General features: G+C 40.9%; 1 protein-coding gene across 1 annotated transcript in view; it reads right to left on the bottom strand.

Moving 5' to 3' along the window:
• zgc:109889 (uncharacterized protein LOC553542 homolog) overlaps nt 1-12,500 on the bottom strand; it is a 28,965-nt gene that overhangs the window by 10,203 nt on the left and 6,262 nt on the right. Inside the window, exons 3-4 of the mRNA XM_062444964.1 lie at nt 3,234-3,387; nt 1,573-1,690 (exon numbers count right to left, since the gene is read on the bottom strand). Coding sequence (XP_062300948.1) covers nt 1,573-1,690; nt 3,234-3,387 — 272 coding nt within the window. The remainder of the gene's footprint in view (nt 1-1,572; nt 1,691-3,233; nt 3,388-12,500) is intronic.

Here is a 12,500-nt window from a genome sequence, read left to right as displayed (position 1 = left end):
GATAAAGAACCAACAGCAAACTATATAATTATATATATATATATAATTGTATTGTAGCAGTATAAGGAGCTATAGCTTTGCATTAATGTAAATAAAACTATTAGTAGCTTAATACTACACTATCTTATATTCTTTTTGTTAAGTTGTGAGTTTAATAGGAATTAAAAATGATGGAACCAGCTTTATATATTGTTTGGAATAAATTAAAGTCTGCAGAAACCTGTGTTTTTGGAGTGTGTTAAAACCACCGCAGTCTTAAATCTGGCGGCATCGTCGTCACCTTCAGACGCCATGACAACGAGTCCTCGATTACAGTATAGAAGCAGATATCACACAATCATCTTTGTCATATGAAGGTCTAAATGTACCAACTGTCCATTTTTCGGAGCATTTTAACCTTCGTGTCGTCCTCCCGGGTCAAATTGACCCCGTCTGTTTTGACTGTTCCTTCTTTCCTCCCTTCCTTCCTTTCATCTGTCCTTCCTCCCTCCTTCTCTCTTTCTTTCCTTCCTCTCTCTTTCCTCCATCCCCCTTTCTTCCTTCCTTCTGTCCTTCTTTCCTTCCCTCCCTCCTTCTCTCTTTCTTTCCTCCCCCTACCTTCCTCCCCCCCTCCCTCCTTCTCTCTTTCTTTCCTTCTTCTCTCTTTCCATCCTTCCTTCTTTCCTTCCCTCCTTCCTTCCTTCCTTCCTTCCTTCTTTCCTCCCTCCCTCCTTTCCATCCTTCCTTCTTTCCTTCCTTCCCTCCTTCCTTCCTTCTTTCCTCCCTCCCTCCTTTCCTTCATTCCTTCTTCCCTACTTCCTTCCTTCTTCCTCCCTCTTTTCCTTCCTTCCTCCCTCCCTCCTTTCCTTCCTTCTTCCTTCCTTCCTTCTTTCCTTCCTCCATCCCCCTTTCTTCCTTCCTTCTGTCCTTCTTTCCTTCCCTCCCTCCTTCTCTCTTTCTTTCCTTCTTCTCTCTTTCCATCCTTCCTATTTTCCTTCCCTCCTTCCTTCCTTCCTTCCTTCTTTCCTCCCTCCCTCCTTTCCTTCATTCCTTCTTCCCTACTTCCTTCCTTCTTCCTCCCTTCCTCCCTCTTTTCCTTCCTTCCTCCCTTCCTTCCTTCCTCCCTCCCTCCTTTCCTTCCTTCTTCCTTCCTTCCTTCCTTTCTCCCTCCTTTCCTTCCTTCTTCCTCCCTTCCTTCATTGACTCGAGGACAACAGGGGGGTTAAAGGACTTCCCGTCTCTGTCGGCTTTAAAGAGTTAAGATTGATCAGTCTCATGAATGTGTTTACGTTTCATTGATGCGACTGTGACCCCCCCCCCCCCCCCCCGTCGGCCATTATTTAGTCTCTGGATAACGAGCCTGCCCGACCGCTGCTGTATCAATAACCAATTACACAGCAAAGCAAAGCTAAATGACGAGTACAGTCAGATATACAGGCTGAATGCAGGAAATGAAACAAATAGAAAAAAACAGCATAAAGAAAAGACGACACAACTCGGCTGGAGGAAAAACTGATTAGATGATTTTTTTTTTTCTTTCTCTTTTTTCACACATTCACACACTTTACACACCACTAGGACACACAGCCGTACCTTCTGCCGCCTCTTCTCTTTACGTTTGTCCTCGGTGGCCTGCAGCATCTTCTCCTTCCACAGGTTGAAGAAGTACGACGGGTCGGTGTAGAACTTCAGAGCGTCCTTCTTGTCGTCCCTGAGTGGAGGAAGAAGAAAGAATAAAGTGTCCTATTGGTGTAACCAGTATTTTTTCATAAAAATCTGATTATATATATGCAAGAAAATTAATGTTAATTAAAATGTGGAATAAATATAATCCACTTTTACTATGTTTTGTATTATTATATTATTATCCCTCCCTCCTTCTCTCTTTCTTTCCTTCCTCTCTCTTTTTGCCTCCCTTCCTTCTTTCCTTCCTCCATCCCCCTTTCTTCCTTTCTTTCTTCCTTCCTTCCCTCCTTCCTTTCCTTCCTCCCTTCCTTCTTTTCGTCCTTCCTTTCTTCCATCCTTTCCTTCCTTCTGTCCTTCGTCCCTCCCTCCTTCTCTCTTTCTTTCCTTCCTCTCTCTTTTTGCCTCCCTTCCTTCTTTCCTTCCTCCATCCCCCTTTGTTCCTTCCTTCTTCCCTCCTTCCTTCTTTCCTTCCCTCCTTCCTTTCCTTCCTCCCTTCCTTCTTTTCGTCCTTCCTTTCTTCCATCCTTCCCTTCCTTCTGTCCTTCGTCCCTCCCTCCTTCTCTCTTTCTTTCCTTCCTCTCTCTTTTTGCCTCCCTTCCTTCTTTCCTTCCTCCATCCCCCTTTCTTCCTTTCTTCCTTCCTCCCTCCCTCCTTCCTTCTTTCCTTTCCTCCTTCCTTTCTTTCCTCCCTTCCTTATTTCCGTCCCGCCTTTCTTCATTCCTTTCCTTCCTTCCTCCATCCCCCTTTGTTCCTTCCTTCTTCCCTCCTTCCTTCTTTCCTTCCCTCCTTCCTTTTCTTCCTCCCTCCCTTCCTTCTTCCTCCCTTCCTTCTTCCTCCCGTCCTTCTTCCTCCCTTCCTCCTTCCCTAAGTCCACTTAAATACACTGTAGGTGATAAAATATGTAATATGTATCATTATTTTGTGGTTACACCATTTGACCATTTGACCAACTTCTTGTTCTTTCTTTCTTTCTTTCTTTCTTTCTTTCTTTCTTTCTTTCTTTCTTTCTTTCTTTCTCTTCTTCCTCCTTTCTTCTTCCTCCCTTCCTCCTTCTCCTTTCTTTCTCTTCTTCGTCTTTCTTTCCTCCTTTCTCTCTCCTTTTCATTCTCTTTTCTTTCTTTCTTTCTTTCTTGTTTTCTTTCCTTCTAGGTGAATACAATATTATTTATCATTCTTCTGTTGTTCTTTTTCCTTCATTCTTTCTATTTTCTTTCCTCCTCCTCCAACTTCTTTTTTATTCTTTCTTTTTTCTTGTTTTCTTTCTTTCTAGGTGAATAAAATATTTAATATTTAATTGGTATTTATACTAATTATTTTGTGGTTACACCATTTGACATTTTCAGGAGCATTCAGTCTTACTTTTGGTTAAAAAATGGTGCAAATGTCATTTTAAATGATATAAAACCAACAAAAATACTAAATGTACATTTTAACAAACCTGATGCTGCTTTTAACACAATTATTTTAAAGATATTTTTGAATTGCTCATATTGCCAACCCTTATTCAGTCTTCGCTTTATCTCCTCTGTGAAGCACTCGGCGTCGTCTCTGCTCGGGCTCTTACTGACCTGTAGGGGCTGAGGATGTTGAGCGGCGGAGGTTTGTCACAGCGATGGTACATCTCCACCACGGGGTTGGGCACGGAGGTCCTCGACACCACCTGCTGGTCCTGGATGGTACTGCTCTTAAACGCCTTCCTCATGTTGATGTCCTGCAGGGAGACTGAAGGAAGAGGAGGAAGAAAAAGAAAGAAAAGGGGGAGAAGTTAGAGGAGGTTTTTAACCTTTGTGTCTGTTTTGACTGTTCCTTCTTTCCTCCCTTCTTTCCTTCCGTCTGTCCTTACTCCCTCCCTCCTTCTCTCTTTCTTTCCTTCCTCTCTTTCCTCCCTTCCTTCCCTCCTTCCTTTCCTTCCTCCCTTCCTTCTTTCCTTCCTTCCTCTTTTCCTTTCTCCCTCACTCCTACCTTCCTTCCTTCCTTCTTTCCTCCGTCCTTCCTTCCTTACATTCCTTCCTCCCTCCTTCCTTCCTTACTTTCCTTCCTCCCTTCTTTCCTTTCCTCCCTTCCTTCCTTCTTTCCTCTGTCCTTCTTTCCTTTCTCCCTCCCTCCTACCTTCCTTCCTCATTTCCTCCGTCCTTCCTTCCTTACTTTCCTTCCTCCCTTCCTTTTTTCCTTTCCTCCCTCCCTTCCTTCCTTACTTTCCTTCCTCCCTTCCTTCTTTCCTTTCCTCCCTTCCTTCCTTCTTTCCTCTGTCCTTCTTTCCTTTCTCCCTCCCTCCCTCCCTTCCTTCTTCCTCCCTCCCTCCCTTCTTCCTCCCTTATTTCCTGTCCTTCTTTCCTTTCTCCCTCCCTCCTTCCTTCTTTCCTCCATCCCTTCCTCCTACCTTCCTTCCTCGTTTCCTCCTTCCTTCCTTCCTTACTTTCCTTCCTCCCTTCCTTCTTTCCTTCCCTCCCTCCCTTCCTTCCTTTTTCCTTCCTTCTTCCTCCCTCCCTCCCTTGACTCGAGGACAACAGGATGTTTAAATGAGGATGCATCACCAGAACATAATATTCTGACAGTAAATTTCTAGAAAGAAAGAAAACAGACTAAATTATTTACTGTGTGGAACAAAATCCCCCAAAAAACAACAGTTATAACTTTCCATGTGTTTCCTCAGAGATGTTTAACTCTAGTTCAGGCGCCACGTAGTCTAACTTGATCTGGAGTGGGCAGGACCAGTAAAACCATTGTATAATACCCTATAAATAATATATTATATGCTATAACTTTCCTATAATAAACCATCTAGGGTTACCCTGGTGTGAAATACTGATTAAATGTGTCCAATAGCAATGTTAAGAACTACATAGGGTAATAATAATAATAATAACTTTATTTAAATAGCACTTTTCAACACAATGGTGCCAAAGTACTTTCAGTAAAATCAAGTAAAACATATAAAAAGCTAAATTGAGAGTCTTGATAAAATTAATAAAAGGCAGTTAAACCCAACAATAGTCAAAACCATGAAATAGATGTTAAATATAGAGTTAAAAACACATAAAAAGGAAGAAGAATACAGTCAGTAAAACTATAAAAAAGGCCTTTTTCTTTCATAAAAGTGACACTTAAGAGACGACATCAACTTTCATTACAGTACTATTAATGTTTTTATAAAGAAAATGAAGGTTTTATGCAATTTAACATCTGGAAATTTGGATTTTTGCCAGTATTTCCACAACATTTTCAACAAGCCACATGTATTAGTGTATTAATGGATAATTTAGGTGTGTTAATATGCCAATGGATTTATTATTTATGTTTAAAAATGTGTTAATAATGCCCCAAAAAAAGAAGAAAAAACATTATTTTCATGGATTGTGGAGTTAATATGTTTCCCTGGGTGTATAATAATGTATGTTGCCATGGAGACGGCTTAGCCCCCATCCTCTGGTGCTCGTACAGTAAATGATATAAACACTATTAATCAGCCAGAATGCAGATATTAAATATTTTACTTAGTTATTTAACCCTCCTGTTGTCCTCGAGTCAAGGAAGGAAGGAAGGAAATATGGAAGGAATGAAGGAAGGAAGGAAAGAAGGAAGGAAGGAAAGCAGGAAGGAAAGATGGAAGGAAGGAAGGAAAGAAGGAAGGAAAGATGGAAGGATGGAAGGAAAGAAGGATGGAAGGAAGGAAAGATGGAAGGATGGAAGGAAGGAAGGAAGGAAGGAAAGATGGAAGGAAGGAAGGAAGGAAGGAAAGAGGGAAGGAAGGAAAGAAGGAAGGAAGGAAAGGAAGGAAGGAAAGGAAGGAAGGACAGAGGAAGGGAGGAAGGAAAGATGGAAGGATGGAAGGAAGGAAGGAAAGATGGAAGGATGGAAGGAAGGAATGATGGAAGGAAGGAAGGAAAGAAGGAAGGAAAGAAGGAAGGAAAGATGGAAGGAAGGAAGGAAGGAAAGATGGAAGGGAGGAAGGAAGGAAAGATGGACAGAGGAAAGAAGGAAGGGAGGAATGTAGGGGGGAGGAAAGAAAAAGAGAAGGAGGGAGGGAAGAAAGGAAGGAAGGGAGGAAGGGAGGAGGGAAAGAAAGGAAGGAGGGAGGGAGGAAGGGGGATGGAGGAAGGAAAGAAGGAAGGGGGGAAAGAGAGAAGGAAGGAAGGAAGGAAGGAAGGAAGGAAGGAAGGAAGGAAGGAAGGAAGGGGATGGAGGAAGGAAAGAAGGAAGGGGGGAAAGAGAGAAGGAAGGAAGGAAGGAAGGAAGGAAGGGGGATGGAGGAAGGAAAGAAGGAAGGGGGGAAAGAGAGAAGGAAGGAAGGAAGGAAGGAAGGAAGGAAGGAAGGAAGGAAGGAAGGAAGGAAGGAAGGAAGGAAGGAACAGTCAAAACAGACGGGGTTAATTTGACCCGGGAGGATGACAGAAAGGTTAGAGTAAAGATTAAAACCAACTCGCTCTGCTGCAGATTTTTTTTTCCTTTTTCGAGCAGCTTCAGGATCTCAGTGTCAGACTTCGGCTTCGTTTGAGCCTCAGATTTATGAGGTTTATGAGGTTTTTTTTTTTATTTTTGCTGAGAGGCAGTCTGGGAATGTTGCTTACCGAGGCAGAAGTGAAGAGGATCATGAAACACTACGAGGCTCAAATATGAAGCTCAACATTTAAGAACGTTTTAAATGAATCAGTGGATGTTTACTGTAGAGCGGGGTTTAGAGGCGGCTGCAACAATCGGTCATAATCAAACTGTTTTAGTCATTTTTAAAGCAGAAAATGTTAAATATAATATATTTCAGCTTCAGAAATGTGATATATTCATGATTTTCTTCCTCAAACAAGTGATTATCTTTAGATTTTGGTTCAACTAATGAGGATTTCCATCATTTTCTTTTTACATTATTCTGTTATTATCTTCCTATAGTTTTATCTTTTTATCTTGTTTTATTTGTCTTATTGTGTTTTTTTTATTGTAATATCATGTTATTTGTTTCTTCTGACTTTTAATGTCTTTTTTTAAGCTAAACTTCATCTCTTATTTTACTTTTCTCTCCTCTTTTTAATCTAACTTTTAATAAACCTTTTCTCTTTTCTCTCTTATTTTACTTATTTTTTTAAATTATTTTATCTATTTACATGTTTTTTACTTATTTAATTTAAATTTTCTAAATATTTTTTATCATTCTTATTTTCTCTTGCATGCATTGGTCTCAATTTTTGTCTCTTAATTTGTTCTTTGTTGTTTTTTTATTCCTTATCAATTGTTCCGTCTCATTATCAGCTTGTTAATCAACTAATTTTAAAGCACTTTGAACACAACACTAGCCTGTATGAAAGCTGCTATATAAATAAATGATTTTTTCTTTGTCACACAACTGATTATCTTTGGATTTTGGACTTTTGGGTCGAATAATGAGGATTTTCATCATAATATATGCAATAAAAAGGTGAAAAAAAGGAAAAAAAGAAGTTAAAAACATCCGTCTACATGCCTTTAACTACATAATACAGCTTATATGCTGTACACACACACACACACACACACACACACACACACACACACACACACACACACAGGAGGTGATAATAGGACAGCAGGGACAGATTAGCTTTGCTGCATCAGATTAAAGGACCATTTCACCCTTTTTTTCTGAATTAGGGAATTAGTGTTAAAAAAAAAAAAAGACTGTCTCGATGTCTCTCTGGGGGGGGGGGGGGGGGGGGGGCAGCTGTAAGAACTATATAAAGTGTACAGTGATGTAGTTGAAGGGTAGAGTAGTGGAGGTCTGAGGGAAGACCTACAGGCTATTTCAGATTGGATTTGTAGTCTCTTGCCTCAGGGTGAGTGCTCTAGAAAACTTCCTTGTTCTCTATATTTTACAGTGATTTTTGGCTGACTCGGATATTCAGCCGTGTTTATCGGAGCCCGAGTGGGTCGGAAGCTGTGCAATAATAATCAAAGTCAAAGTTTTTTGTATATATGTTCTTATTTATTAGGGCACGAGTATTATGGCTCAATAGCGTCCCCTACAAAATTAAATAAATTGAGCCCCTCGCTCCAGATTGACGTAGACAAACAACATTTTGTACACATATGTATCATGTAAAGACGCACAAAAAAGTCTCTTGGATCCATAGCCTAACTCCAACAGGAAGTCGGCCATATTGATTCAAATTTTCGATTATGCCTCCATTTTCGCGATTTCCACGCATCGTACTTTAACGAACTTCTCCTAGGATTTAATCCGACTCACTTCAAATACACTCAGAATCATCTCAAGACATTGGAGATGAAAAGCTTTCTATATATCTTTTTCCTCTGTTATACCCGGTTGCCGTGGCGATGCAGCAATTTTCAATGTTCCGCCATAAAACAGGAAGTGTTGGCCACTGCACCAACTAGAAAATCAAGAAAATTGAGCCCCTCCCTCCAGATTGACGTAGACAAACGAAATTTGGTGCACACATGTATCATGTAAAGACGCACAAAAAAGTCTCTTGGACCCATAGCCTAACTCCAACAGGAAGTCGGCCATTTTGATTGAAATCTATCTACCTATCTATCTATCTATCTATCTATCTATCTATCTATCTATCTATCTATCTATCTATCTATCTATCTATCTATCTATCTATCTATCTATCTATATGAAGGCACCGCCGGCATGCCTTCAAAAGCAGGAAAAGCGCGGCGTTCCCAGTCAATATATCACACACTGAAGAATTTATGGCTTCAATTGACTATAATCCATATAAAACATGGCGACATCTCCCTTAAAGAAGCATCTTTTGTGTGTGTGTGTGTGTGTGTGTGTGTGTGTGTGTGTGTGTCTATTCTCACTCTATGAATATTGTGCTTTTGATAAATCATAAAGACTCCAAATGCTCTGTGTGTGTGTGTGTGTGTGTTCTGCAGCTTGTGTGATAATATGATTTGTACACATACAAAAGACGCTGTTTGTTGTCTGTGTGTGTTTCTGTGTGTGTGTGTGAGTGTGTGTGTGTGTGTGTGCGTGATAGAGAAAGGGAGAGTGAGCGACGGAGAGAGTAAAACACGACGATGTAATGTATGTGTGTCAATCCTTTAACCCCCCCACAAGAGATTTAAGGCGGCTGCAATGCTATCCAGGATCTACCAGATGGCTTACACACACACACACATACACACACACACACACACACACACACACACACACACACACACACACACACACACACACACCATAATAAGGTTAAACCGTGTAGATGTGACATATGTTCCTGTACCAGTGATTTACTTACATGTACAGTATACTGTGTGTGTGTGTGTGTATGTGTGTGTGTGTGTGTGTGTGTGTGTGTGTGTGTGTGTGAGTGTGTGTGTGAGATCGGCAGCATCATTATTAACAGTGTCAGAAGGGATGAGTGTCTGTTAGGTTTTAACCTCTGACTGACTACAAAGACTGAAGTGTGATTGGTTGTTTGATCCTGTGTGTGTGTGTGTGTGTGTGTGTAGTTGGCGCGCACACACACACACACACACACACTGTTTGATCATCCCCTTCCTAAGCATCGGTCCCTGCGGCTGAATGAATAATCCACAAAACTAGCAGCTAATGCAACTTTCATTCAGACACTTCAAAGACACCTCCAGCTCTCCTTCTTCTATCACTCGCTTTCTTTCTTTCTTTCTTTCTTTCTCTGACCATACACACACACACACACTCTTAAACACACACACACACACACAGTCTCACATACACACACAATCTCCGCCTTCTCACTCATCTTCCAATCCCAGCTTCCTTCCTCCTATACATTCTATTATTTCTTTTCTTCCTTCCTTCCTTCCTTCTTTGGTTCCATCCGTTCTTTCATCTTTCCTCATATTTTCTTCCTTCCTTCCTTCCCTCTCTACTTCATTCCATCTCTTCTTCCCTCCTTCCTTCCTTCTACACATTCCTTAATCCTTACCGCCTTCTACCTGTTTTCCTTACATCGCTTTCCTCAACCTTTGTTCTTCCTTCTTTCCTCATATTTTCTTTCTTCCTTCCTCCCTTCCCCTTCCATCCTTCTTTTCTTCCTTCCTTCCTATTTTCTTTTTCCCCTTCCTTCCTCCCCCTCCATCCTTCTTTTCTACCTGTCCTCCATACTACTTTTCTTCCTTCCTTCCTTCCTTCCTTCCTTCCTTCCTTCCTTCTATACATCCCTTTATCATTCCCTCCTTCTTCTCTTCCGTACTTTCTTGCTTCCTGATTTTAGTCTTACCTCATATTTTCTTTCTTTCTTCCTTCCTTCCTTCCTTAATTATTTCTTCCTTCCTGTCCTCTTCTCTTCCTTTCATCCATTCTTCTTTACTTCCTTCCATCCTTCTTTTCGTCTTTTGTCTCATATCCTTTCTTCCTTCCTACTTTTCTTCCGTCCTTCCTCATTTCTTTATTCTTTCATCCTCATTTCTTTCTTCCTTCCTCCCTTCCCCCCTCCATCCTTCTTTTCTGACCCTTCCTCCTTCCTACTTTTCTTCCTTCCTTTCTGTCTTCTTTTGTCTTTTCTCATCTTTTCTTTCCTTCCTTCCTTCCTTCCTTCCTTCCTTCCTTCCTTCCTCCCTTCCCCCTCCATCCTTCTTTTCTACCCTTCCTTCCTGTCTTCTTTCTTCCTTCCTCCCTTCCCCTCCTTCCTTCTTTTCTACCCTTCCTTCCTGTCTTCTTTCTTCCTTCCTCCCTTCCCTCTCCTTCCTTCTTTTCTACCCTTCCTTCCTGTCTTCTTTCTTCCTTCCTCCCTTCCCTCCATCTTTTCTTAACCTCTTCCTTTCTTTCTCATTTCTTTCTTCCTTTTCCCTTCCTTCTTTTCTACCCTTCCTTCCTGTCTTCTTTCTTCCTTCCTCCCTTCCCCTTCCTTCCATCTTTTCTTAACCTCTTCCTTCCTTTCTCATTTCTTTCTTCCTTCCTCCCTTCCCCCTCCTTCCTTCTTTTCTACCCTTCATTCCTGTCTTCTTTCTTCCTTCCCCTTCCTTCCATCTTTTCTTACCCTCTTCCTTCCTTCTATACATCATCAGATTAATGTAATAATCAGACTATTTGTTTGTTTTAAATATTAAATCAGTTTAATATGAAAGAAAATAAAAAGATAAAAAGAGAATAAACGAGTTAAAGAGGTTTAAATCTGATACTTTATATTCTGATACTTCTGACACACATTAGTGATAGACTCAGTTTCCCATGACGACAGCGTGAAAATCTGATTTAAGTAAAAAAAAAAGTAAAGAACAATCTCTCTTTTATATCGCTGCTCATTCACACGAGCTGATAAACAGATTATCTCTGAAGCATGCGTGTAAATATCAGTCTGTCGCTTCCCAGAACATGAATAAAAAAGTATGTATATATGTCATTTTCTTCCATCCTTCTTTTTTTCCCTTCCTGTCTTCTTTTGTCTATCCTTATATTTTCTTTCATTCTTCTTCCCATCCTTTCTGCTTTCCTTCCTGTCTGCTTATCCCCTTCTTTCCTTCTGTACGTCCCTTATTCCTTCCTTCTTTTCATCCTTCCCATCTTTTTAAATTCCTCTCTTCCTTCTTTTCTATTTTCTTTCTTCCTCCTCTGCTTCCTCTTATCTTTTCTTGCCCCCTTAATTCCTTCCTGTTTTCCTTCTGTCCTTTCATCCATTCTTTTTTCTTCCTTCCTGTCTTCTTTTGTCTTTCTTCATCTTCGCCTCATGTCTTTCTTCCTTCCTCTCTTCCACCTCTTTCTTTACATTCCTTATTCTTTCCTTCCTTCCCTTCTTTCTTTGTTTCTTTTCCATTGTCCTGTTCTTCCTTCAGGTCATAAAACATTCATGCTTTCTTTCCTCCCAGTTTGAATGAAGAGACAAAAGAAAAGGAAGGAAGAAGCGGAGGGATGTGGGAGTGGGGAACGAGAAAGACGAGTGGTCTGTGCGTAGGAGGAAGAAGAGGAGGATGGATGGATGTAGATGAAGAAAGGAAGAGAGAGAGAGAGAGAGAGAGGACGAAGGAGTGTGAGAAGAGGAGTGCTGAGGTTTTTCTTTTCGTCCGCTGTGCTGCAGAATGACTCGGCAGTATCCGCAAGGAGAGAGAGAGAGAGAAGGAGGGAGGGAGAGAAAAGGACAGAGAGAGAAAGACAAAGAAAAAAGAGAAAGAGAAGGTAAAGGGAGAAGAAAAGGAAATAATAGGGGTGAAATGGAAGAAAGGGAGACTAAAGAGGGGAGAGAGATAGACAGAGAGCAAAGAATAACGATGACAAAGTAAAGAGGTGGAGGGGAGAGAAAAAGGGATGAAGAGAGTGAAGGAGGAAGGACAAGAGGTACGTTAGCAAGACGTCAGCGGGCTAGTTTTCGTTAGCCTTGCTAGAGATTTAACCCCATCGACTTCAAATTCACTCAGTGTCATCTTCAGAAAATGGAAATGAAAAAATGTCTAAATGTTTCATCTCTGTTATACCTGACGGGCCTGGAGACACGTTGAATTTTGATGTTTCAAATTTTCACAGAAGACTGTCGATCATACAGGCAAAAAAAAATCCGAATAAATATTAATAAATATAGATTCAGGGTAAATATGCAAAGAGGACACAGCAGTTTTTAGTAATTCCACTCTAAAATATGTATGTACAGAATACAGGCATAAACCATAGACTGTATATAAGAAATGGACGTAACATCCGTGACGTCACGCATTGGTTTGTGGACTGCTGCTCGGAGGCCAATAGTATCGGATCTGGGCAGCTCCATCTTGAAAATTTCCGGTGCATGCTGGGAAAAATAAAAACACAGATTCTACTTATATGGGCATCAGGAGGAGCATGAGGCGCCCTCCTGAACCTGTGAACCAATCAACCTGTCAATCACAACGTAGCCACGCCCTAATGCATACCCTGCTTT

Source organism: Scomber scombrus, chromosome 23, assembly GCF_963691925.1.
Source record: "Scomber scombrus chromosome 23, fScoSco1.1, whole genome shotgun sequence".
NCBI classification, from domain to species: Eukaryota; Metazoa; Chordata; class Actinopteri; order Scombriformes; family Scombridae; genus Scomber; species Scomber scombrus.
This window is presented reverse-complemented; position numbering and strand designations above follow the sequence as displayed.